The sequence below is a fragment of the Arxiozyma heterogenica genome (genome assembly GCF_036370985.1).
Source record: "Arxiozyma heterogenica strain weizmannii chromosome Unknown scaffold_11, whole genome shotgun sequence".
NCBI classification, from domain to species: Eukaryota; Fungi; Ascomycota; class Saccharomycetes; order Saccharomycetales; family Saccharomycetaceae; genus Arxiozyma; species Arxiozyma heterogenica.
This window is the reverse complement of record NW_027042664.1, coordinates 1,332,559-1,358,700: the sequence shown is the minus strand read 5'-3', so window position 1 is coordinate 1,358,700 and position 26,142 is coordinate 1,332,559. Positions and strand designations below refer to the sequence as shown.

The window sequence follows — 26,142 nt, the reverse complement described above, 5'->3', positions numbered from 1 at the left end:
ATCTATTAATTGTTAAACTTATTTTCTTTTTACAGGGTGGCACACTTTAGCGTTAGAAGAATACATTATCTAAATCTTCAAATCCATCTTCAAATCCATCATTGAATTGTTCATTATTATATTGTCCAAACATATCATCTAATAGTTCTTGACCTTCTCCCGTATCCGCCACATTAGCATTAACGCTGTTTCCATTAACATTCGCTGAAGTGTCTTCGATTGTAAGGAGATCATTTGTTGCGTTGGTGTCAATAGCTGAAGAAAGAATGTCGCTTGGATTAATTTGATTACTCATATCTTGATTGAAAACCGTTGTTGGCATCTGTGATGCCATCATAGGGACAGAATTTGCAACAATATCCTGTGGTTGCTGTTGTCGTATTATATCTTGTTCATGCATTAATTTTTGTTCCAAATCTTTAGCCATCCTCACTTGCTCCTCTTTTTCTAATCTTTCCCTTTCTTGTTTCTTACTATATAAAAACTCTAATCTTTCTGCTTCTTTTCTCTTCAACTCTTCTTCTTCCTCTCTTTGTTTCCTCTCTAACTCCATTTTTTTAGCTAATTGTTTTTTTTCTATTTGTTTTTGTTTTAAATCTTCATATATATCCCAATAATTCGTTGGTGCTTCACTTTTATCGACTTTTAAATCAATAAATTTATTCAAATGTTTAACAACTCTATAATCTTGACTATTTAATTGAAATTTTTCCTTGTACCTTTGAAAAAGGTTATTAATAGAATCCAATGAGGAGATGTTCAACTCATCTATTGTAGATAAATCAAATATAGATAAAATATGCTCATTAGGATCTTTAGTTGTTATTTTCATCTCTGTAGAATCCAATTCCATCTTCAAATCCTTCAACTGATGCAACTCGTCATTCAATTTCCTTTCCATTTCAACCAATGACTTTTTTACTGTATTTTTCGACCCATATATTGAAACAGTTTTTAAATTGCACAGGGGTACAGGCTTTAAAGTCAACGCATCAAGATAAACGGTGGAATTAATAAAATTCTTCAAAAGATATGATCTGAAAGATATGGAGTCACTCTCATCATGAAGCGTAGAGTTAACATTTGAATCTGATTTCAATCTAGACTCCTCCAAATGATGCCTAATCTGAGAATTCTGTCTTTGTTGCTCTTGGGCCTTTTGTATTTGTTGTGCTGCTGCTACCCTCGCAGATTTAGTGGTATATGTACGCTTTTTCTTTACTACTGCCATTATATTAATGCTTTATTTTTTTTTTTTTTATTTGGTTAATTAACCTATATATATATTATATATCACTATCAAAAAAAAATAAACAAAAAGAGAACAACTCCTTGTATCCTATCGGTCAACTGTCTTTTGACCTACAAGGGTATAATTAGTAGCCTAGACCACTAATTTCAATGAATTACTTTCTTTTACTTATTTATTTTTGAACATATATTGTTACATCTAGAAATATATTTGTTAAACGACATAGAAAATAACAAACAAAACGGAAAATAACCAAAAAAAGGAAAACTATTTTAAACCCTAAGTATTTACATTAGTAATTTAACAAAACAATAATTACACCCTAACTCTACAATGCAGCTTTATATTTTTTTGTTTGCTTTTTCCCCTTGTTCAGCATCGAACAGATATTAGCTGGAAATAAGGATCGGCTTCATCGGGGTTTGAAAAGGAACTAAAAAGTTTCAAAAAGGGAAAAACCATAAATAAAAATATTAAAATGAAAAGAATGAGAAGAATTTGGGAACATTGATGGTAGGGAGATGAAGTAAGATCAAGTATGCAGTATTTTCCATCCATTGTATCACATAAGAAAAAAATTAACTTGCTACATCTCATCCTTGCAATTATTAACAACCAATATTTAATCTTAAATTTGATTTTTCACTCAAGAACATTAATACTGATATATTTTTAATAGGTGAAATATTGATATCTCTGCCCTATTATTTAGGTGAAAACAAAATAGTATATATGCATATAATATGACCATACAACAAAAGATTGAAAGGAGATGGCCATTGACTTTCTTCTTATTTTACACATTTATATTTCATGGGACAGGCTCTGCAATAATAACAGGTGGTATTGAATTTGCAGTAGCGTATGGGATGTATAGGCATCCCAAAAATCACGATGTCGTGAAAATGTGGGGGTTTCCTTATACTTTAGCAGGGGACCTTGTGGTGACCATTTTTGTACAAAATATTGCCACTTGGTTTATTGAAGAAATAATCGTTGGTGGAGATTGGTTTCAAAATAATTCTTGTCATTGCCCCTTTGGAAAAAATATAAATAAGGGGCTATTAGAGATATGGTTGGAAGTCAAAAGATGCACCATTTTACCAGTCAATCAAATTGATGATAAACTCATACTACAATATAAAAATCCTATATCGCTATTTTGGTTAGGCGTCAAGTTATTATTATTCAGAAATCCTAACCACAGAGATAATAAAACATTAAAATATGATTTTAAAAATTTGTGTGTATGGGCAATTAATAAACTTATTAGGGCAATTTTAATATCTGTTGCAATTTTTATAGTAGTATGGCCAGTAACTTTAGGTATTATTACAACATCAGCTAAACATCGTATCCCTCACGATTATATATATAATAGTTATCCATTCCCACAAGTTTTAAAACTTATCTTTGGTGCTGTAGTAGCATTTATTAGCACACCAATCATGGTGATTACCATAATTTTAAGGAACGACAATTATTTGAAATTAGTGAAATCTGGTGAACTGACAGATTCATTGTTTAAGAGTGCCAGTTCAAATGAGACCCAAGACGAAAATCATGATAATGGCCATGATTCAGAGACTGAAGAAGTCTAATAGGACCATCATACATATATATGTAATTTATAATATATACCATAGTAATTAATAATGTCTAGATACCATAAAGTTGTTTATGATAAAATCGAATAAACATACAAAGCATACTGACATAAAAGAAAGATAAATATCAAAACAAATTATATGAAAAATAATCATGCATATAAAGTTGTAAAGTTATTGTAAAAAATGGCATAATAATAATACAAGCATAATAAAAATAAATATATATAAATTAATGAAACTGATAATTATATCAACAGTATAGTAAAAACAGCACCTGTTACAATTTAATTATTGTTTCATAAAACTATCTTTGGGTATTTCAAAACTTTGTCAAATTTGTCACTCAACGATTTGATATCAGACATATTTTCAGTATTGTTTTGTTCCACAACCCTTTCATCAACATCTAGTTCAAAATCTTCCTCTAATAGAGTGCAAACCAAATAATCTTTAACCAGATTAACAACATCCAATAATTCTGCATCTTCCTCATCATCATTTAATAAAATAACTGATCCATTTTCTTCGTCTTCATCAATCTCTGAAGAATCATCATCAGATTCTTCGGATCGACCATTATTCATTTGATACACACCATAATGTTTGTAATAAATACCGTTATTACTCTGTGGTGCTAATTGTTGTGCCATAGCACTTGAAGGCATTTGGAAATGTAATCTTGGTTGTAGTACAGGTAGTGTAGCCATTGGTACTATTGTAGATGTAGGTTGTAATGTAGTAGGTGTAGTTGTTTGTGCAGGAACAGCAGGTGTAGCATATGCTACCGGTTGTGAAGCAATTGAAGTCTGCCCAATAGGTGGTAATTGTGGAATCACTGGATACTCTACGTTACCATAATCATTTAAAGAACCAGGTGTTGGATAGTTACTGGTTGCAGCAGAAGAAGGCTGCTGTACATGCACATATTGTGGAATAGACATATGAGGGTCTTGTTGTTGTTGTGAAATAAATTGTACTGGTTGCACTGATTGTTGCTGTTGTTTCTGTGGCTGTTGTTGTTGTAGAACCATATTTTGTGATAGTTTAGTGAAAAATGTTACTGCAGCAGGAACATAAGTTCTTGGTATATCGTCAAATGTATGTAATATAGTTGAATTTGGTGGTATATAAGTGTTTGTTGTAGACTGGTTAAAATGATTTTGAGCCAAAGTAGGATTTGCCTTTGGAAGTCCATTAATAGTAATATTTGAACGGACATCAGAAACAGGTGATAGTGAACTAGAACTATTTGACAAATTACGGAATTCACTGTTACTAATCGACGATGTAACACTTTGTGGAGTGAGAACATCTTGTTGTAGGATAAAGTCTAATGGTACCGGCGTAGAAACATCTTGGGTTTGATTTGGAGTAGAAACAACTTTAGTTGGTAATGGTAAAATGTTTTTCAATTTATCTCTCAAATCTGAATTCAATATTGGCTCTACTGAATGAATATCATTATTAATGAAATTCTTCAAATTTGTGGAATCCACTGTTGCATTATTTTGCTTCCTAACGACATTTTTAGAACCCAATTTACGACCTCTTTTCTTTTTCGAAGCTATATTCGATTCCAGATGAATCTTCAAATGTTTTTTCAAATCTTGTGGTCTTTTAAAAAATTTTTGACATTTTGAACAAACAAATGGCTTTAATGGAACATGGACCCTTAAATGTGATGTAATATGGTCTCTTTTTTCTGTTTTAACTTTACAATCACCCCAATGACAATTCAACTGTAGATTTTTCTGAGATTTTCTACCTACATGATCTTGACATAAATGATGATATAACAATGCAGCTGAATAAAATTTCAAGTTACATTTATGCCATTGACATATTAAAGGTTCTTTTAAAATTGGATTATTTACCATATTACCATTTACCTTCATATTGGTAGCGATAGTATTAAATTTACCAGCTTTAACATGTTTAACATTATCAACAGTCTTGTTATTCTCATAATTAATATTTTCTTCATCTCTTGAGGCCTTTTCTACATCTGACCCCGGAGGGGTAATTAATGTTCTATTATTAGTAGCATTATTATCATTCTTATTATTATTAATTTGGCCAATATCGCTTTCATTCAATACGCTACTAATATCTATGGTTTTATTTTTTTTACATGCTATAGCGCTAAAATTTTTACCAGCAGCTAGAGTTGGAACAACTTCCACATTATTATTATTATTAGCTTGTAATTGCGATGGTACTGTTGTTTTGGATGAAACAGAAGCAATAGTATCCGATTCAAGCAATGGGCCAGCTGAATCTGAATCTTTATTTAATAAATCTTGTAACTGTAAACTCATGGTGTGACATAAAAAAATGACAACAAAACAAAACAAAATAAAATAAAAAAAAGAATTGTGAATGTAAATAAAAAGATAAATGAATATAGTACCTTATTTATTTATTTATTTTTATTTATTTATTTTTTTTATTTGTAATTTTCTTTATAATTTTTTCTTTTATGTTTACTGTTTATAAACTTAACTTTAATGTATCAGAGGATGCTTACACAAAATATATATATTTGGATAACTTTATAACAATCAGAAAATAGGCAAGTAAACAGTACTGGAAGATTTTTACATGCAATACTTAAATTACATTTTTCTTTCTTCGAGAAATCTGCAAGAAATAAAGTAATCTCCTCGAGCCTCTTTTGTTGACATTTGTTAAGACAATACTAGAAAGATGGAGAAAAATAAAAAAAATAAAAATGCGAAAAAAAGAAACAGGGGATCAGAAATAGAGAAGAATTGTTTTTTCTTCCATTACATGCAGCGAGTGCAAACTTTGTGTGAGAAGTCTCCCCCGGGACTCGAGTTTCCGACTTTCCCCGCTCTTTTGTTTCCGTTTGGATTACCTCGAACAAAGAAGAAGAACGAAAAAAAAAAAAAAGAAAAAAAAGAAATAATCCCAGGACTGCTTTATCTATAAATAGCAACCATTTCCGTTTCTGGTAAGAAACACAGGGGGTGTAAAGATTTCCCTTGTTTTTCCGATTTCTTACAGATGTGTTAGGGCTTTTATAAATTATTTACTCTAGTTTTCCAATTTCCAATTAAATTATATTAGGGTATTGCAAAGAATACAACAAAAATACAAACCTGGTTTAAACTGTTGAAGAAAATTAGAATTTATCACTAGGAATTAACTCAAAAGAATCCAATCATTAAATTATAATCTTTAAAATTCATGACCCGTAATTAAAAAAAACCCACTATTATTCCTCTTCCTTTCTTCATTTACTATTTTTTCTTTATGTTTATTTTTGTTACCGTTTAAGAAAAGCAAGTAAAATCAACATAGTTTTATAATTTAATTGTTCTTATGTTCAATTAACTGATTCTACTTATTCACATATCTTCTTTTCCCATTGTATCAGAGATAATTTCCTTCTTCTCCTTCTTTTTTTTTTTTCAAGTTCCCAAAGACTTGTCGACCAATTTCAGAAGAATTTATTGAGTTTTACTAATTTCATTTATCATTAACACTACTATTACTATTATCAATACTTTTCAATCCTTATTTATGAATAATAATACCACAAATAATCTTCCAACCTCCCATCATTTGAAAAATTTGAAACAACAATATAATGATAGAAAATTGATCCATTTAATAATAGACCTAATTAGATTTAATGACCATGATACATTAGCTTTTATTGCTAGAACTTTTGGTATTCCACCACAATTGAGACATTTTGTCTGGCCAATTCTGTTGAAATACCATCCTATGTGTATATCTCCAAATATTGTCTCTAATTTGGTTAGTTGGGATTCACAGAGTAGGACTTATAAATATATTCAAACCCCACATAAAAGAAATAAACTATTCAATTCTAATTCTAATTCTAATTCTAATCCAAATAGTAATAGTAATAGTAATAGTAATAATAGCCCAACATCTAATCCAAACGAAGATTTAGAATATATAATTATTCATGATTTAAAAAAATATTTTCATTCAAGAACCAACAATCGTACAGCAGCCATCAAAACTACAACATCAAAAGCAATGACTGCTAATAACTGCCTTTCGCCTTCATTAAATACTATACTTGAAAATGATTACGCTTTTAATCCAACTAACTCCATTAACCAAGTGAATAATAATATAAATAATAGCCCTACCATGACGAATTCAATAAATAGTGCAACTAATAATGTTCAAGCAAAATATTATGAGAACCATATTATTAATCTATTAAAGGACGCTATTATCTATTTTTTAAACAAATGGTCTTCTATCTTCAAGTATGAAACTGGCTTGGCTTGGGTTGCATTAGGTCTCGCTGAGTGGTTTCCAATTATGGGATCTGCTCAGAACCCAATCATCTTAACTGGTAGAATACATTCTAAGGATCAAAAGGAACACTCTTCTTCCTCAACATCATCATCATCACATCTCAACAACGATCCACCCCACATAAATGATTATGAACATTGTAATATTAATAGTTCTAAAGATTATATCGATTTTTCATTTAATTATGGAAGTGACTCGATCAATAATCTATACAAGGAATATCCTTTGCCAAAGAGACTTAAAGATAAATTACCAAATGAGTATCAATTTCAATTTAATGAGATGCTCGAAAGATTATTATTGATCATATTACATTGCCCTGATACTGTTTTAGCTAAAGATCAAATCAATAAAAAATTCCCAGAACAATCTTCTAATATGTCGAATTATTTCCCTATTTTATCTGGTGGTGATTTAACATTTCAATCACAGATATTTTTCAAAATATTCTCTTCAATATTACCTGAATTATATCAAACTTTAATAGAAGAAAATAATTTCCCACAGACAAGCTCATCCAGGAATACATGGCTATATTGGTGGATCAAATTCTCTGGCGCAAAAGTTTTACACAGACAAGATAGAGGAAGATTATGGGATATTCTTTTGGGTTGGAGACCTAAACCAAATATGGATAGTATCAATTTTTATCTGAATTATAATACAAAGATTTTTGATCATATATATAAAATAAATCCAATTGGCTTGAATAAATTATATGATCTATGTCTAGGGAATTCAAGCACAACCATATCTAAATCCAAAAATAAAAAGCGTAATACTAATTCTAATAACAGTTATCATAATAGTTTAAATATCAACAGAGGAGATTCCATAATTACAAACAACTATGGTATGATTACCAAATTAAATCATTTTTGGTTTCCAGATCTAAATAGTGTTCCTTTTGGTAGTCCTGAATATCCATTTGATTATAACATTTTTAAAGAATTATTGTCAAGAAATAGATATGAAAATTCAAATGCCACAACAACAACATCATCATCCTTGTCCAAGATATCAACAACAACGTCATTTTCATCCAAAATTAATCAGATAAAGAGTTTCAATTCACTATCCTCAATATCATCTACAACTTCCTCTTCTGTTTCATTAACTGATATGTCAACATCAAGTGAAGAAGATATGTTAGAAAATGAGGATAGTTGTAGTGATAATAATAATTCTGATAATCATAATGATAATGAAGTTCCCAATGAGGAAAACTATTCATTAATTTACTCATTAATTGACCCACATATCGAAATTTTATTTATTTATATGGCAATTTTACAATATAATGAATTTAGATTATTGGAATATGAGGAGACTGAAATATCAGAATTTACAAATAATATCCCCATGTGTTCACGTACCGATGATTTTAATTATCGCCAATTGTATTTAATGGAAGAATTAAATACCGGTACTAAAACTTCTAAAGTGGCTGACAATGATCTATTGTCACTTAACAAGAAAACAGTAAAATCGTACTCGATATCTACAGCTTCTCTTCCGTCAAGACTCTCAGGTCTGAAAAATGATAAAAATAAAAAACAACAAGTAAATCAACAACCTCATAACCATATTCACCGGAGAAAAAATACTAATACTAATAGCAAATCTCATATGTTTATCGAAGTTGGTAATGATGCAAAAGCCACCCATTCATTTAATGATTTATTGACCATTGCAGGTGATATTTGGAGGAAATGGTTGTGGAAAGAATTGGAAGAGAATTTAAATAGTGAGTAAATATAATACACACATATACATATATTTTGAAGACTGCCAATCTATTTATATCAAACTAAGCCTCTATATTCGTTTTTTTTTTTTTTTTTTTTTTTGTAGACTTATTATCCATCATAAGTCCTGTAACCTTTCAATTCTTTCATTTCAATCTTCAAATTTCCAAAGTGAGAAATTAATGCAATTTAGATAAACAAAGTTTTTTCTTCCTTTTTGCTTTCCTTCTTTGTTTCCTTTTTTCCTTTTTATTTTTTTTTTCCTACTTTGAGAAAAAAGAAACAAATATTAAAAACAAAGTTACGATGATAATAAGATGAAAGTAGTTCAAGTATATAATGAGGATAGACGATACCTGCTCACTTAGACATCCGTAACTATTAAAAATTAAATAGTAAATCAGATATTGCAAAAACAAACAAAGAAACAGACAAACACGGTCTGATTAATATACGACATATAACTGAAATTTTTTCATCGATGCCGTTCTTTAATACAGTAAAAAATTTTGTCAGTTCCTCCACAGAGATCAAAGTAAAGGATATAACTGATGACCGTGAGAATTCTATATCGAACAGTAATGCAGGTACATTGATGAATGAGATATCTGTTTTGACATACAGTCCAAAAACTTTGAAAGAGATAATTTCCGTGCTAAGGAAAAGATTACAAGTTGCATTATATTTGACAAAAAGATTTTCACATAAGAATTGTATTATAGTGGTCAAAACTTTGACTTTAATATCATATTTATTAAACAATGGTTCTGACGAATTTATTGAATGGATAAGTTCTACAAGCAGTTATATATTTGATCATTTGAATACTGTGGAGATCGATGAAAGGAACATAAATAAGGTTGATATGAATATATGGATACAAATTCGAAATCTGTCGCATAGTATATCATCGTTGTTGAATGATCCCAATCTTTTAGAGAAGAGGAGACAAAACGTTATAGAGTTCAGATCTAGCATATCATTTCCAGGACGTAAATCTACCGACAACAGACATTTAACAAGATATAGTAGTGAAAAATTAAATAGAAATAAAAGTAATGCAAACACATATGGATCTAAAAGTCTTGACGTGAACAGAAGACCATCTGACAATCCCATGATGTACACTATAGCAGACGAGGGGGAAGAAGAGGAAGAAGAAGAAAAAGAAAGCAACAGCCGTTTTATAAATTTCAGATTAAATAGATACCGTGACGTGACTATCAGCGAGTTTAAGCCCAATGCAAAAACATTAGGAAATCTCCGAGAGGAAGCAAATACGATTGACTCTCAAACAGGTGGTAGAAGTACAGGTCTAACCTCCAGGGTGTTCCATGCAACTAACCCATTCAGTAGTTAAATTAAAAATGCATGCTTTCTTTTGAATTGAATGTGAGACTGTTATACTGCAAAGCAAAAACAAAAGATCAAATAAAGAAGGAAAAGAAAGGAAGAAAAGAGACATAATACAAGACAAGTAGAAATTACAGAAGAAGAAAGATATACAGATCTTACGTGGGGGCATAATGATCAAACGATTAGGATTGTGTTTTGTTTTTCTTTAGTTTTGTTCATCTAAATAATATTCTATTGCAATATTAGAATACTAGAGCCATACATGACAACTAGTCAACCAATCTGTATTTCTAAATATTACACTTTGTGCGCCACACACCATTCGAACACCCGTCTCCATCACACAAAAAAAAAAGAAAACGTCCAACCACCCATACACCACCAGTTCTAGAATTATTTTCGGAGTCTGTGTGGCGTAACAATAGCCTGCCCCGAAAAGGAAATAAAAAAGAAATCCCGCCCCATCAGGGGAGGGTGTGTGGGTGTATTCATTTATCGTTATCAAATTCGTTTTATCTTTTTTTTTTTGATTAGTTTCTTTTTTGGAGTTGCGTTTTGTAACGTATATAAAGGTGGCGGGAGGAGAATTTCTCCTTTCATTTTTGAAGTTTTTTCTTCTCTTCTACTCCAGGAGGCTCGGTTGATTTGTGTCTCTCTCTCTTTTCTTTTCTCTGTTCTTTCAAGTTTCTTTCAACCAGAGTAAGCTTCTCGCTGTTTGCTATTCTGTTATCATACTTAGTAAGTAATCTGATAAGCGACTGACAAATTAATTTATTTATATTTTTATTCTCTCTCCAATATAAGAATCAAAAGAAAATGCAAATTTTTGTGAAGACCTTGACTGGTAAGACTATTACACTGGAAGTAGAATCTTCAGACACAATCGACAATGTTAAATCCAAGATTCAAGACAAAGAAGGGATTCCACCGGACCAACAACGTTTGATTTTTGCAGGTAAACAGTTAGAAGATGGTAGAACCTTATCGGACTACAACATTCAAAAAGAATCGACCTTACATTTGGTTTTAAGATTGAGAGGTGGTATGCAAATTTTTGTGAAGACCTTGACTGGTAAGACTATTACACTGGAAGTAGAATCTTCAGACACAATCGACAATGTTAAATCCAAGATTCAAGACAAAGAAGGGATTCCACCGGACCAACAACGTTTGATTTTTGCAGGTAAACAGTTAGAAGATGGTAGAACCTTATCGGACTACAACATTCAAAAAGAATCGACCTTACATTTGGTTTTAAGATTGAGAGGTGGTATGCAAATTTTTGTGAAGACCTTGACTGGTAAGACTATTACACTGGAAGTAGAATCTTCAGACACAATCGACAATGTTAAATCCAAGATTCAAGACAAAGAAGGGATTCCACCGGACCAACAACGTTTGATTTTTGCAGGTAAACAGTTAGAAGATGGTAGAACCTTATCGGACTACAACATTCAAAAAGAATCGACCTTACATTTGGTTTTAAGATTAAGAGGTGGAATATAATTATGAATTCCATTGAGTATAGTTACTTCAATAGTGTTGTCGAAGAAGAACATTCTTTTTCCATTTATTTAAAACTACTTGCGGAAGCTAAGTATTTATTTTTTTTTTTGAGTTATATATATATATCTATATAACTATGATAATATTATATGTAACCTAGTTTTTTTTTGTTAGTTATGGATATGCCCATCTACTAGTTTAAGCCGATATTTTTAAGCTCCACTATTATACGTGAAGTTGGATCAGTATGATTGAGTTCTCTTAATTGGTTCTCGACTATCAATTTCTGGGATTGATATTTGTTTATCATTATGGATCCAAATTTAATTAACTTTAATTTAACATTCAAAGTAGTTTCTTTACTGCTTGTTTTTATATAAACAAAATTCCAATAATCAAAGAGCAGAGTTTCACTTAAATTAACATCTTTATCTAAAATTTTAATCCCAATATCATTAATGGCAGCTTCACTTCTCCATGTATAAACAAAAAACCTATTATCCAACAAACTCATTGAGTGATTTAGTATGAATTTTAAAAACAATTCACTATTACTAGATGTTTTCACATAAACACTCACCACAGACTTGATCAGTCTAATAAGATATTCCTCGTTCTTTATATTTCTTTCTGATGATTTTTCAGTTACTTCATAGTTTGGTTTTATCCGTTTATTTGTAATAGCAGTATTTTCACCCTCACCATCATCACTGGAGGTTGATTTTTCAGGTTCCTTGGTGTTAGAAGACAATATATCATAAGATTCAATTATCTTATCAATAGTAGATATATACATCTTCATGTTTTCATTATCCTTAAGATCATCAAAGTTCTCTAGATATTTACCATAACTAGTAATAATCTTTTTTACATAGTCCATATTATTACGGGAAATTTCTGTACTAAGGGCCGTTCTAACTAATTTTTCTATGGAATTATCATTTAGAATATAATTTTTAAATTTTACGCAAGCATCAACAAAAGATTCAAATAATATTTCCTTTCCATCCCATGCTCTACCATACAACGAATCCATGGTTATCTCTAATAACTCCTTAATATATTTGGAATCAATTGTGTTATCCACATTAGCACAGACAACAGAAATCGATTTTCCACACATTCTTCTCATGTTAAAATCAGTAGACTTAATATTTGCTGCCAAAATTTCCAATATTTCTTTCAGATATAATTTAACTGTTCCTGAACCAGTAGTAGAAGCTTCTGTCCATATATCCCCATAAAGTTTTGCATTTGCTTCATCAGCATCATTAGAAGCTACAAATATTAAAGGCATAAGTGAGGAAGCAATTGACTCAAATTTAGCAGGAGCATATTTTATAATAGACTCTATAGCACATCCCACAACCTTTTTACTGTTATCCCTTGATGGGTTAAAATATTTCTCGTTCAATTTCCTTGAGTATTTCAAAGATTTCTCCAGCAAACTTACTTTATTCAAATATCCAAATGCTTGCGCATATGACAAATTTACAACTTCATTTCTATCTTCAAACATGTTTACACAAGTCTTTAATAGATTTCCGGTGTAAGGTTGAATGCCAGTACCATATCTTTTGACCAATAAAATAATAATATATGATGCAGCAATTTTTGACGGTAAACCCACAGATTTTTTCACTGATTTAGATGCATAGTTTATGACCAACTCAACCTGAGAGTCATCACACATATAAATTAATTTTTCAATGGCTTCAAAAATAGGTGATGCTGTAACTGCTGATTTTCTTTGCGAATCGATAACATTACTATCCAAATTATAATTTTCAGAATTCAAAGCAAGATAGTTTATAACTTGCGGTTCAATCACAGAAAATAAAAGTGAAAATTTATAGATTAATTGTGGAACAAATAATTGCAATGAATCTCCTGTATTCTTGACCAAATCCAGCAAGGTTGATATGGAAAACCTCCTTACATCCTCTACATCACTTTCAAGGCCTTTCTTCCCTAATAAAAAGGGTAATATTATTTTCAATATTTCTATCCGTCTTTCCTTGCTTACACCTTTGGAAATATCTATGGATTGAGCAAGCAACTTTGCTAAAAGTTTCATAAATTTTGCACCAACTTCACGCACACTCTCCTTTATATCATCCATACTACGAAAACCCATAGTCCACAAATCTAAAATTTTTCCAGAAAACTTTTCCAATGGCTGAGATTGAAGAAGTTGAGTCAAGGCTATAACACTACCTTCACGTACTCTCCATTCCTTGTTACCAATACCATCTAATGTCTCTTTTAGAATATCTTCAAAATATATAGATATTATACTAGATGAGTCAGATACTAAAGAATTCCATATTTCATTCATTGCACGGGCAACTGCAGAGTATGGATCATATCTGTAACGATATAATACTGGAATTAATTTTCTTGCAGTAGCTTTATTTTCTAATAATAGTTTTTCTAAGGAGGACTTTGAAATGATAGCACTTAATCCAAAAGCCACACCTTTTCTTGAAGTCCATAGCGATGAACTCTTGGCTATTGTTATAAATTTGTAAACCAAAGATGGATCACCAACCTCAGTAGCAAAATTCATAATATCCTTATATGTACTAATAGATCCATCATTTGTATTCAAAGTACCAGGTTCAAATAGTTGTGTCTCACCAGATATATTTCCAGCAGTTAATGTCTCATTTGTAGATGTAAATGCCTTTAATAGACCCTTTACCATCTCTTCTTTCAAATCCTCATTTCCCAAGTTGTAAATTAATGAAAGACCCCTTGCAGCAGAGTCTTGAACGAACTCATCATTAGCTGCTAAGAACCCCATAAATTTAAAGTGTACATCTTTAACAAAATTTTGAAAAGCAGCATCGCTTCCTAAATATTCTGTTAATGACAACAGCCAGATACATGCAGCTCGTCTCAAAGATGGTTTTGTTGAATTACAGGTATCTAGTATTTTAGTAAGAACAAAATTCAAGTTCTCGTCCCCAAGTTTTTTCTGTAAGCCTTTTCTAGAAACAGCCAGTATATCAATTTGATTTATCAAAAAAGTACTATACCAACCTCCAGCAACAACAGAAAGAGCCTCACCTGCAGTGAACAAATATTCAACTTGTCTGGAAACATGTAAATTCATAATTGCTGAATAAAAATCATTAATTAGCTCAAATTCATGACAATAGAGTGATAAATAACCCCAAAATTCAACTATTAATTCATCATTAGTCATTTTATCCTTATAAAGATCCATCAGTGAGGTTATTATTGATTTTCTTTTCTCTACAGATAATCGTGAAAACAAACCAAATTTCAAAATTTCATTAAACATTTTGAATACAATTCTTTTGAGTTTAGTATCTGACATGTGTGATAAAATACCATCAACAAGAGATTCTAAATGAGTCGTAGAGATTGAATCTACATTATCTAACAAAGACATCCTTGATAATACGTAACTGCAGGCATATAGTGTTGGCAAGGAGATAGTCGAAACATCTTCTGTATGTAATGCATCTAAAAGTGTTGATAAAACAGTGGAATCAGATTCAATAGTTGATGATATTATACCAAGTATTTTTCCACATAATTCTAGGTCATTTTCATTTGTCACATTCATTCCTTCCAAATATCTAAGCAGATATGGAAGTTGATTTTGTAAGCTAATCAATACCATATTGTTTGAATAACGAAGTAGCGAGTAAGTTACTTCACCAAATATTATATCTCTGTATGTTGACATCAAAGAAATATCTGTATTTTTGGAAAATTGTAAAAATTCTGTACAAGTTCTTTCCAAGAAATCAATATACCATCTATCAGTGATAATTGAACAATATTCAGTTGTTAATGATATTGCAACTTCATCAATATCTAATGCCTTTTCAATACGAAGTGACCAATTTTCGTCCTGTACTATTGTTGTTGTTTTCCCAAATATAGCTTCTGATATAAGACACTGATTAGCAAACCAAACTGCTTTACCAAAAGTTAAACGAATTACAGCATCTGGATTTTCTTCATCCATTTTTATGTTTTCCAATAATAGTGTAACAAATGATTGGAAGGTAGGCAGCTTTGTTTCTGCTAGTGTGAGTCCGGACAATTCTTTAGTAGGAACAATACGATGAGGTGTGCTATAGATAGAAGAACGATATACTCTAAACCAGTAAGGATGTAACCCTTTAGTTGCTTCTTCAATGATGTCAAATCTATTATTACGAGAAGTACCCCAAACATTAAATAATCTAGCTTCTGGATCAGCAAATTCAAAACACGCATTTGTGAATTTTATTGATATAAATCGTAATGACATAATTTTATCCTTAATTGAATTTTTATCCTTTTCAGAAATATTATCATCTCGATCTTGGAAGTCATTATCATTAGCTAGATTGTTTCTTAAGATATCTTTTAATTTGATTTTTGATTCGTCTGGTAAATTAGATAAATGGCCTAAAGTTGCCAATAAAGCCTCCTGGATACTAGTATTAAATTCAGATAAATCACCTTTTAAAGAATCAAACAAAAATTCAATATATGATAAATCCTTAACCAAATTAAAATCTTTTTTTAAAAGATCCCCTAAAGTTTCATATTGTAACCTTCTCTGTTGTAAAGCAACGTTGAAAGCAGATGTAGAGGAGCCTAACTGTAACTGTGGCCAACCTTCAGAATGCAGATTGTTTCTAATCAATGCAGCTATGTTTGTCTGAAAATCGGAAGAAGAAAAAGAATTACCATTCAAACTTTTTGGAGGAGGTAGTAGACTAGTATAATTATATTTTGCTACATGTCTAATAAATGTTAGACATAGTGCTTTTAATTTAAAGTCATTAGAATGTAAGCCAATAGAACAGATTAAAGAGACTTTTTGAGAATTAGTAGTTGCATAGATACTATTATTTAATATTGTCAATATTTTTTCCTGTAAATGGCTTCTAACAGGTGGAATTCCCCTAAGATTGTCTCCCGTATATAAATTGATCAAATAATTAATAAAATCTTCATCTTCATAAGGTATCTGCAATTTTTTTAAAAATTGTGTAGCTTTATTGGATAGATCAGATTTATCAGTGCTCACAACAGATAGAAATTTAACTAAAAGTTGATCATTAGATACAAATCCATGACAAACAAATTTGAATATTCCATTTTTAAATTTTGAATATTGTTCATTACTGAAAGATACACCAGCAGAATATGTGAAGAATGAAACATCATCTGAAGAAAGACCTGGACATGTATAACCTCTTGGAATTATATTAGTTGTTGGATCTGGTTTAGCAGGTATCAATAAAAAAAATTTGGTAAAATGGTCCAACAAGAAATGGAAATCTTCTTCATCATTTAAATGTAAAAACTGAATAAGATCCTGTTCTTTAGGAGTGCCTTTTAAAGGTGGCTCCCATGTCAACAAAATTTTACATAAGATATGAAACAATCTAGCTGCAACATTAAATGGTGCTTTAGATATATTATTCATGATAATAGGCAATAATTTTTTTTTCTCATCTTGGGATTTTAATCTGTCTATACCTCTACTTGCCAACAACAGACTATATAGTTTAACATTGTTTAATAAAGCTGTGTCATGACAGTTAGGCAAACTATTTTCAACAGTTTTAGCTTGTTCAATTAATTTCTCAACAGGTAATTTTACGTTTGTTAATGAAGTTAACCTGGATAAAACATTTTTTAATGAATTTAGGACATTAGTTCGAACAGTGTGATAGGGCGATGCTAATTTCAGTAACAATGGTGCTAGAAATGCTTCTAAATTTAGTTCAAATTTCTCTGGTGTATCAGACAAAGCTAATTTCAGATCAACTCTTTCAACTAATTCTAACTCTTTACTCTCTGTGGAAATAGCAGACATTATAGAGTGAAAATAGAATTTATTTCTATTTGTTTTTGGTTTCCTATGTATTCTTAAACCTTTTTACAAAAATAATTATCAATTGGATGTAATATTCTAGTACAGTTGAAGAACTGGCTTTAGAACTTCACCAATTGTTGCTAGGGGGTGGCAAAATCTTGATTTTGTTGGGCGGTTATCTAATTTGTACTCTGAGGAATTCAAGTTGAAGTATTCTTATTTTTTTTCTTTTTAGGACTTCTGTTTATTTCCCCGTAGGGTTTGTATTTTTGAGAGTTCGAACAGATTAGGGTTCATTATTCTTTACTTATACAAACCCTAACTTCTCAATTAGGACTTGCCATACTTTAACATGAAACATAACTAACTATAAATAAGTGATTCCAGCTGACCATTCCTAGTCTAAGATAAGCAACAAAGATACAGTTACAGACCATTAGAAGTTATCCAATTACTATGTAATAGTTATATGCCGTTTTTTTTATTCTTTGTACTTCTGAAAAGTAAATAATAATAATAATGTATAACAGCACCAGGGGAATTTACTGTTTTGTTTTAAAGATGTTTTCTCGAATACGCTCAAAAACTGAGATACAACACCACAATATAAACTTCAATATATGCCAAGTACTGAAATTCAAATTTAAATGATATCTCAAGTACTCCTTGCTCTATCCATCTTACATATATGATAAATAGCTGTAGCAGAAAAACGAAAAAATGATTCCTAAGGATTGAAAGATTTATCAAGTAGTTGTTCCTTAGTTGAGAACACATCTCTCTTTTTTTCAAAGTTCCTTTTATCATTTCTTCTACAACAGCTAAACAAAGCTAATAACACAAAAATTGTATTACATACAAAATTACCAAAGTATGCATCAAATTATAATATAGGTAAGCAATACGCATGTACTGAACCTTTTTTATCTTGTTCATTGAAACACATCATGTCCTACATTTTTCTTATTAATCTTGATATGGAAATAAACCTCTACCTTATTCCTCGATAACGGATATTTTTAATTTAATATTTTTAAATGTAAGTAGTTCAATAGTATAAAGGATATTTCTTTGTAAAAATGCTCTTCCATATTATAATATTAACGATATAATAAAGTGATATGACAGAAAAAATAATGTAAATATAATATTAAATATTGTGAAACTTTTGTTTCTTATATAAAAAATTCTAGTTGACGTGCTTACTTTGGTATATTTATATTTAAGGAGTATGTTTAATCAAATTAGAAACAAGAGATCAATATTTCAACTTTTTTATTGATTTAGTCGTTTCTCTAGGCGTTTTAAACATGCCTCAATTATTTATTTATTCAATAAATAACTGACAGTTGTTGTTATATATCACTGTTGAATTTCTGTCACTATTTTTCTATTTCTCTTTTACCAAGCAGAAACTATAAGAAACTTTCAAAAATTTGGCAAAGGTTAGAAAAAAGAAAAAAATAAAAAAAAGTAAAATAAAATCAAAAACATAAGCAAATTTGATTTGACAATGTTAATTGTACAAATCTTATATACAACCATGTGCAGGTTGTTTATATTATTATTCTTTGTTAATAAACTAATACTTATTAATAATACACAAACACTATACTGGTTTTTATCATATCTATTCCTCTTTGTGAAATACAATTGAGACATGTCCACTGCTGCAAGTTTTGTCACAGTCAGAGGACAAGCAATTTCTTTAGAGACCCAAACAGAGTCCTTATTATCCAAGTATTCTACTTATGCGCAAACTACAAGTTCAGAACCAGGTTTACAAGAAAAAAAGATTGATAACCAAATTGAAACAATATTACAAAGAAGACAAGAAATAATTGATTCTTTAAACAAGATAGCTAATGATAATAACTTATCTGCTACAAAATTGACACAATTACAAAGACATAAAGAAGTTTTAAATGTCCATTGGAGAAATTTTCAAAATATTAGATCTTCTATTCAACAAGAACGTAATAGATTAAACCTTTTATTTAGTGTAAAGAATGATATTGCTCAAGATAACTCAATCTCTTCAACAACAAATGACATTGGTGATGCAGACGAATATATTCAAAATGAATCCAGAAGAATTGATCAATCTCATAATATCTTGGATAAATTAATTACGCAAGCATGGGAGACTAGAGAACAATTTTCTTCTCAAAGTTTAATGTTGCATAATGCTAATAATAGAGTACTTGGCACTTTGCAAAGAATTCCAGGAATAAACCAAATAATCACAAGAATAGGTACAAGAAGAAGAAAAAACACAATTATATTAGCATCAATCACCACAATATGTATATTGATATTATTTTTCACTTGGTAATTAAATAAATATTCAAACTATATAAAAAAATAAGATAAAATAAAACAATAAAAAGTAGTAAACATACAAAAAAATTGAAGTTAATATATATTCCAGATAATAAAATGTTTCATAGGTAAATTCTGATGGACATATATGAATGGAGAGATAAATCTACTTATAAATAGATGGAAAAAATCCCATTCCTTAATCAATATGTCCACATTTAAAGATGCTTTTCTTTTTATACATATTTTAACCTTTATTCCTATATCTATCACCTTTATACGCTATTCTACATTAATATACACGATGGGGTATTTCTTTTAATATAACTAGGTAATCTATCTAATGACTATAACATGAATAAATAAATAGGATGAATAAATACATAACATATGACAAATAAAACAACAAAACATGGTGTGTTAACCATTTCTTGTTGTAAATCTAGGTAGGGATGATGAATCAGACGAAGACACCGTTGATTCTCCATTTTCTCCAATCATTGGTATACCATCATCATCGTTATCATCATCATCGTTATCAAATGATGAACTACTATCGCTGCCATCCTCTTCTTCATATATAGTTGATATTCCACCATAACCTCTCTTATCTTTTAACACAGACTTAAAGGTAACATTTTTCTGAACATAATCCTCATCAAATTCATCATCGGAACTTTGACTCTTGGTCTTTGTCTTAACCTTCCCTCTTGTTTTTTTAAGAATCCCACCATTACCACTATTTTTAGAATCATAATCACCCTTTGAATTTTGTTCACTTCCATACTCGTCATCTTCATCATCATCATGATATGAAAACTCACTTAAATCGGAAGTAGCTCTGTTTCTAGTACGTGTTGCCCATCCTGGTCTTCTCATCCATAATCTTAACAATTTCTCTTTATAAACTGTAAATGGCCAGTTAACAGGAGATTCGTGACCTTGATAAATACATATATCATAGATTAAAGAACCAGTTAATGCTCCAATGATTGGTGCTGTCATTGGAACCCAGAAATAATGTTTATGCTGAATCCATAACAATTTTCTATCAAAACCAACCGCGTATAATGCTAATCTTGGACCTAAATCACGCGCCAAATTAAGCGCACAACCAGTGGTAAAACCTACAGAAGCATTTAAACTAAAAATTAAGAAAAATAACATCAGAGGGAAAACTTCTGTAGATAAACATGTATAAGGATCAGTCATTGCAAAAATACAAGCCTGGAATATCGCAGTGGCTATATATTCAGAAACAAATTGACGTGCAGAAGATAAATATGGTTTAGGAAAAGTAACAAAATTGTTAGCTACAGCTGCACTAGTACGCCAAGTGTTTGGATATATTTCAGTGATGACTCTTTTGTAAAAAATAAAACAAATCAATCCGCCTGCAAAACCACCTAACACCTGACCTGCTAGATACAGTGGTACTTTCTTTGCCGGGAATCCACGGAAAACCCAGTTACTAATTGTGACTGATGGGTTTAAATGGGCACCAGATATAGCACTCCCACCTGAACAGAAATATCCCATAACAACGGCTGCAGCCCAACCTAATGGAATATCATCGAATGTACCGGCTGAAACAGAGGAAACAATATCTTGCAATGTCTTTGCCAGTTCCAAAGTATCATCACTGACTGTACCTTTCATATTATTTAAAGCTTGAACGTATTTCAATTGTTGAGTTGCACCACCCAAATTAACTTGGCAGCATACTGCATCACCAAGTAAAACCATCACCAAGGTTCCTAGAAATTCAGCCAAAAATTCTTTAATATAAGACTGCTTAATAGAAGACCACTTATTAATTGGATGATATGTTGATGGTAAGACAGTAGGTGTTTGTGGATTTTGATATAATGTCTTTGGTTTAACCATTAATGGTACATTCATCGGTTCATCCATACCACCTTCCATGCTTTCATGAAAACTATTCTTACCATCAATATTATTGGTACGACTTTCGTTATTAATAGTGTTATTATTATTATTACTTCTCATATCATTAAAATTACCATTAATAATGTTATTATTATTTTCGTAGAAATCTCCAACATTAAGAACATTGGCCGACACAGTAGGAGCTCTTGCCCTTAACCCAGGAGCCGTTGAATCATTAAGGTTAGTAGCTTCTAGTCCTGTGGTCATTGCAACCTGAGTGTTTGGAACCACTTCTTGAATAGCAAACGGAATTCTATTATCTATAACTGTATACTGTGGAATATAAGAGGCAGATGGTAGAGAAGAATTTGGGTTTGATGTTGGGAACCGTTGTGGAGGACCCTGTCTTTCAATATCAAAATTATCATCTCTCATGCCATTGGTACCATTCAAGTTATAATCACCTGAAGTATTCTTATTGGATTGGTTATGGTTATGATTATTATTATTGTTATTATTCTGACTGTTGCCATTTTCGTTATCCAAATGGGATTGTTTCAGATCATTGGAATCCCTTTGATTATCATTACTTGATAAAAAATTATTAATCAGTTCATTTTGATTTACCATCTTGATTATGCTTTTATCTGCAACGATAATAGCTTGATCATAGAAAATCTGTGAGGAATAAGCCCTTCTTCTGAGGTTTTGATTCTTCAGTGTCTTTCTAATGTGGTTGTCTCTATTATCTGCAGAATTAACGTTATCAAAAGTATGATTGTTAAGTGACCTCTTCTTATGACGAATTTTGTTTTGGAACATCGGAAAAATTTGATTTCGTTGCAAATCTGATTTTGCCCGACGGTTCTTCCGCCGGAAAAACCCGATTTTGGCCGACAACATGGATTGTTCGATAGTGGCTTCGACCGAAGATCTGAAACAAAGAAATAAATGTTATTCAATGCAATAGTGGGATGTTATAATAAAAGGCTTACATCTGTCCAAACCTTGCTTGAATGATTTTAAGAGAGCTACTTTAATGATAGAAATAATAACAACCAAGGAAGATAAAAAAAAGAATATAATTATTTAATGGTTTTTAACTTCCACACTACAGAAATCATCATAATCACCATTTCCCTCTTATAGCTTGCACACATCAACATATGAATATTAGCTTTGCAAATGAAGAAGAAGAAGAAAATCAAAAAGAATGGATAAAGTTATATTTCTGGAAATTTGATTTAAACATTGTTTATTGCGCTCAATGTCAAAAAACATTAGTCTAGTTAATAATGAGCATAGAAGAATTTCTTTCTACTATATTCTATTATTATTGTCTTACCAAGTTTTATGATAATATAAAAAAAGAAAGTCGATATTAGCAATGAGATAAATAAATATTTACATGCCAATCCTATTATACATGCTCTTATACAAAAAGCAAAGAAACAAAGAGAAAATCAATACCTACAATATAGTTAGTCACATCGACTTGTTTAATCAACATTTTGATTTTTACAAATTAACATTTCATTCTATTGTGATAACAATATCCTTCATTACTCATACTATTAATAAAAACAGAAATCCCAACAGTAACTATTTCCTCCAATCAATTCTCTTACTTAGCTGGTAATCCAGTATGTTCAACTAAAACCCATTACCTCTTCCTCACCATACTAAATCACCCTTCTATCTTCTATTAGAGAAAATCGGACGTAACAGAAAAGAAAAAGAAAAGGGGAAAAGAAAAAAGGTCAAAAGCAGAAATTATACAGTATTAAAAGAAATTGAATGGACCAAAGATATTTAATGCACAAAGGGGCTAATAAGGGAAACACCAAAAGAAAGAACAAAAGAAAACACGTTTACATTATACAACAGGTTCATCACTAGGTGATCTAAATAAAAACAAACAAACAAGTAATACACTTTTAAGAACAAAGGAATAATTGCATCAAATTATTTTCTTTTCTCTATTTATCCTTCTATTCCATGTAAATATATGTTTTATCATTTAATTTATATTATATATTCCCATTTTTTTCTACTTCTGTTTTTGTTGCACGCTTCTTCTTCTTTAATCTGTATATATGCATATATTAAGAATACCAGTAGTATCGATCAAAAACATATCATCAAAGATTAATTTAAACTCCAATCTAAGGTTTTTGTCTACCGCAATGCCCACATCTGAAGATAGGACAATACCTTTAATTGCTTCAATCGATGTAGGTACCACCTCTTCAAGAGCTATTTTATTCGATAAGTTCGGTAAAGAAGTAGCAAAACATCAAATCGAATACAGCACCTCTCTAACTAATCAGCGTGATTTATACCATAGTCAAAATGGACAAGAAAATAGATACAGAAATAAAGATGAACCGATTTATTCCTCTGTTGGACTACTAATTAAAGAGAGTGAAAACTTAGAGATTGAAGACCTACACAAAGTTTTGAAGAAACCATCAACCTTAAATTATCCTAAGCCAGGTTGGGTTGAATGTAATCCTATCAATCTATTAATCAATGTTCTTCAATGCCTTGGATCAACTTTATTGTCTTTAAATAAAACAAATGTAAAATTGTCGAAGGATGGTTCCCCCACATATAAAGTAGTGTCCATCGGTATAACAAATATGAGAGAAACCATAATTGTTTGGTCAAAGAAGACTGGATTACCTGTAATACCATACGGTATAGTTTGGAATGACACAAGAAACACAAAAATTATTAATTCTTTATCCAAGATGATGCCGAAAGCAACTGTTCAAAATATTCAAGAACGTACTGGTTTACCTCTACTCTCTACCTATTTTTCTAGTTCTAAGCTAAGGTGGCTTCTAGATAACGAACCTAAGGTTAAGGAAGAATATGAAAGGGGAAATTTAATGTTTGGAACTGTGGATACTTGGCTTCTAACAAATTTAACAAGCAATAACAATTTTGTAACTGATGTAACTAACGCTTCAAGAACTGGGTTTATGAATCTAGATACATTACAATATGACCCAGAGTTGCTTAGGTTTTGGAACATAGACCCTGAAAAGATTAATCTACCCAAGATTCTACCTTCATCTGCACACTTTGGTAGGTTTAAAATTGCAGATATAATTGATCTAACGAGATGTGGATATTTCCCTAATGAATTAATCTCCGTTTTACACGATTTTGAAAAATTGAATATCCCAATCCAAGGCTGTCTCGGTGATCAAAGTGCTTCCTTAGTTGGACAATTAGCATACAAGAAAGGATCAGCCAAATGTACTTATGGTACTGGCTGTTTCTTATTGTACAATATTGGTATCAAAAAGCTATTATCAAGACATGGTGCTTTAACTACCATCGGTTACTGGTTCCCTGATTTAGACCTTAATGATCCTACTAATGATCTTAACAAACCTCAGTTTGCCCTTGAAGGGTCCATTGCTGTTGCAGGTTCAGTAGTTCAATGGTTAAGAGATAATTTGAGATTGTTCCCAAGAGCACAAGATGTGGGACCGATGGCAAATACTGTTCCAGATTCCGGTGGTGTCGTGTTTGTCCCTGCATTTAGTGGTTTATTCGCACCATATTGGGATGCAAATGCAAGGGCAACAATTATGGGAATCTCACAGTATACAACAGCCTCGCACATTGCCCGAGCTGCGGTTGAAGGCGTTTGTTTTCAATGTAGGGCCATTTTAAAAGCTATGACTTCTGATGTGTATGGAGATAAATTAAACCCCAATATTGATTTATTAGAAGATAATTTGATTGACGATGTTAGTTTTGCTTACGAAAGAAAATTGTTTTCTACATTATGTGTAGATGGAGGCATGTCCAAATCCGATGAGGTCATGCAAATCCAAGCTGACATATTAGGACCCTGTATCAAAATAAGACGGTCCCCAGTGCTTGAATCTACCGCACTAGGAGCAGCAATTGCTGCAAATATGGCAGGAAAAACCAAAGAAGAACGTCCACTATGGAAAGACTTTAATGACGTTAAAACTTTTGTATTCTATAATGGAATACCTCCTCCACTAAAAGGTTTACCACATAAAAATGACACCATACAAGCAGAAGATATTCCATCTGATCATCATCCTAATTTGAAATATTTTAGAAGTCAATCCAATGACACGGACAGAAGAAAACATTGGAAAATGTGGGAGACGGCTATACAGAGGTCCAAAGGCTGGCTAACCGATATTGAAGGTGAACACATCCCAATTATTGAGAATGAGTATGTTAATGGAAAGATGTAGTTAAGAGAAGTCATTAACAGCA

The 26,142-nt window shown here is 31.1% G+C and overlaps 10 protein-coding genes across 10 annotated transcripts; 6 read left to right on the top strand and 4 right to left on the bottom strand.

Annotated features, from left to right (window-relative positions):
* Nucleotides 1-52: 52 nt before the first annotated feature.
* On the bottom strand, nt 53-1,231 carry SNF6 (Snf6p; the record flags this gene model as incomplete). The annotated part of the gene is made up of 1 exon (XM_064857241.1): nt 53-1,231. One exon carries the CDS (start codon nt 1,229-1,231, stop codon nt 53-55), a length of 1,179 nt encoding a protein of 392 aa, XP_064716374.1.
* A 764-nt stretch (nt 1,232-1,995) lies between these two features.
* On the top strand, nt 1,996-2,853 carry PWA37_000565 (uncharacterized protein; the record flags this gene model as incomplete). The annotated part of the gene is made up of 1 exon (XM_064857240.1): nt 1,996-2,853. One exon carries the CDS (start codon nt 1,996-1,998, stop codon nt 2,851-2,853), a length of 858 nt encoding a protein of 285 aa, XP_064716373.1.
* A 305-nt stretch (nt 2,854-3,158) lies between these two features.
* Nucleotides 3,159-5,180, bottom strand: RIM101 (alkaline-responsive transcriptional regulator RIM101; the record flags this gene model as incomplete). Its single annotated transcript, XM_064857239.1, has 1 exon — nt 3,159-5,180. One exon carries the CDS (start codon nt 5,178-5,180, stop codon nt 3,159-3,161), a length of 2,022 nt encoding a protein of 673 aa, XP_064716372.1.
* A 1,228-nt stretch (nt 5,181-6,408) lies between these two features.
* On the top strand, nt 6,409-8,943 carry OCA5 (Oca5p; the record flags this gene model as incomplete). The annotated part of the gene is made up of 1 exon (XM_064857238.1): nt 6,409-8,943. The coding sequence occupies one exon, from the start codon at nt 6,409-6,411 to the stop codon at nt 8,941-8,943; it is 2,535 nt and encodes an 844-aa protein (XP_064716371.1).
* A 474-nt stretch (nt 8,944-9,417) lies between these two features.
* On the top strand, nt 9,418-10,296 carry ENT4 (Ent4p; the record flags this gene model as incomplete). The annotated part of the gene is made up of 1 exon (XM_064857237.1): nt 9,418-10,296. One exon carries the CDS (start codon nt 9,418-9,420, stop codon nt 10,294-10,296), a length of 879 nt encoding a protein of 292 aa, XP_064716370.1.
* An 812-nt stretch (nt 10,297-11,108) lies between these two features.
* Nucleotides 11,109-11,798, top strand: UBI4 (ubiquitin; the record flags this gene model as incomplete). The annotated part of the gene is made up of 1 exon (XM_064857236.1): nt 11,109-11,798. The coding sequence occupies one exon, from the start codon at nt 11,109-11,111 to the stop codon at nt 11,796-11,798; it is 690 nt and encodes a 229-aa protein (XP_064716369.1).
* Nucleotides 11,799-11,991: 193 nt separating this feature from the next.
* On the bottom strand, nt 11,992-17,655 carry ECM29 (Ecm29p; the record flags this gene model as incomplete). Its single annotated transcript, XM_064857235.1, has 1 exon — nt 11,992-17,655. One exon carries the CDS (start codon nt 17,653-17,655, stop codon nt 11,992-11,994), a length of 5,664 nt encoding a protein of 1,887 aa, XP_064716368.1.
* Nucleotides 17,656-19,315: 1,660 nt separating this feature from the next.
* Nucleotides 19,316-19,990, top strand: GOS1 (Gos1p; the record flags this gene model as incomplete). Its single annotated transcript, XM_064857234.1, has 1 exon — nt 19,316-19,990. The coding sequence occupies one exon, from the start codon at nt 19,316-19,318 to the stop codon at nt 19,988-19,990; it is 675 nt and encodes a 224-aa protein (XP_064716367.1).
* Nucleotides 19,991-20,397: 407 nt separating this feature from the next.
* Nucleotides 20,398-22,770, bottom strand: FPS1 (Fps1p; the record flags this gene model as incomplete). Its single annotated transcript, XM_064857233.1, has 1 exon — nt 20,398-22,770. One exon carries the CDS (start codon nt 22,768-22,770, stop codon nt 20,398-20,400), a length of 2,373 nt encoding a protein of 790 aa, XP_064716366.1.
* A 1,193-nt stretch (nt 22,771-23,963) lies between these two features.
* GUT1 (glycerol kinase) lies at nt 23,964-26,120 on the top strand (the record flags this gene model as incomplete). Its single annotated transcript, XM_064857232.1, has 1 exon — nt 23,964-26,120. The coding sequence occupies one exon, from the start codon at nt 23,964-23,966 to the stop codon at nt 26,118-26,120; it is 2,157 nt and encodes a 718-aa protein (XP_064716365.1).
* Between the last annotated feature and the right edge of the window lie 22 nt (nt 26,121-26,142).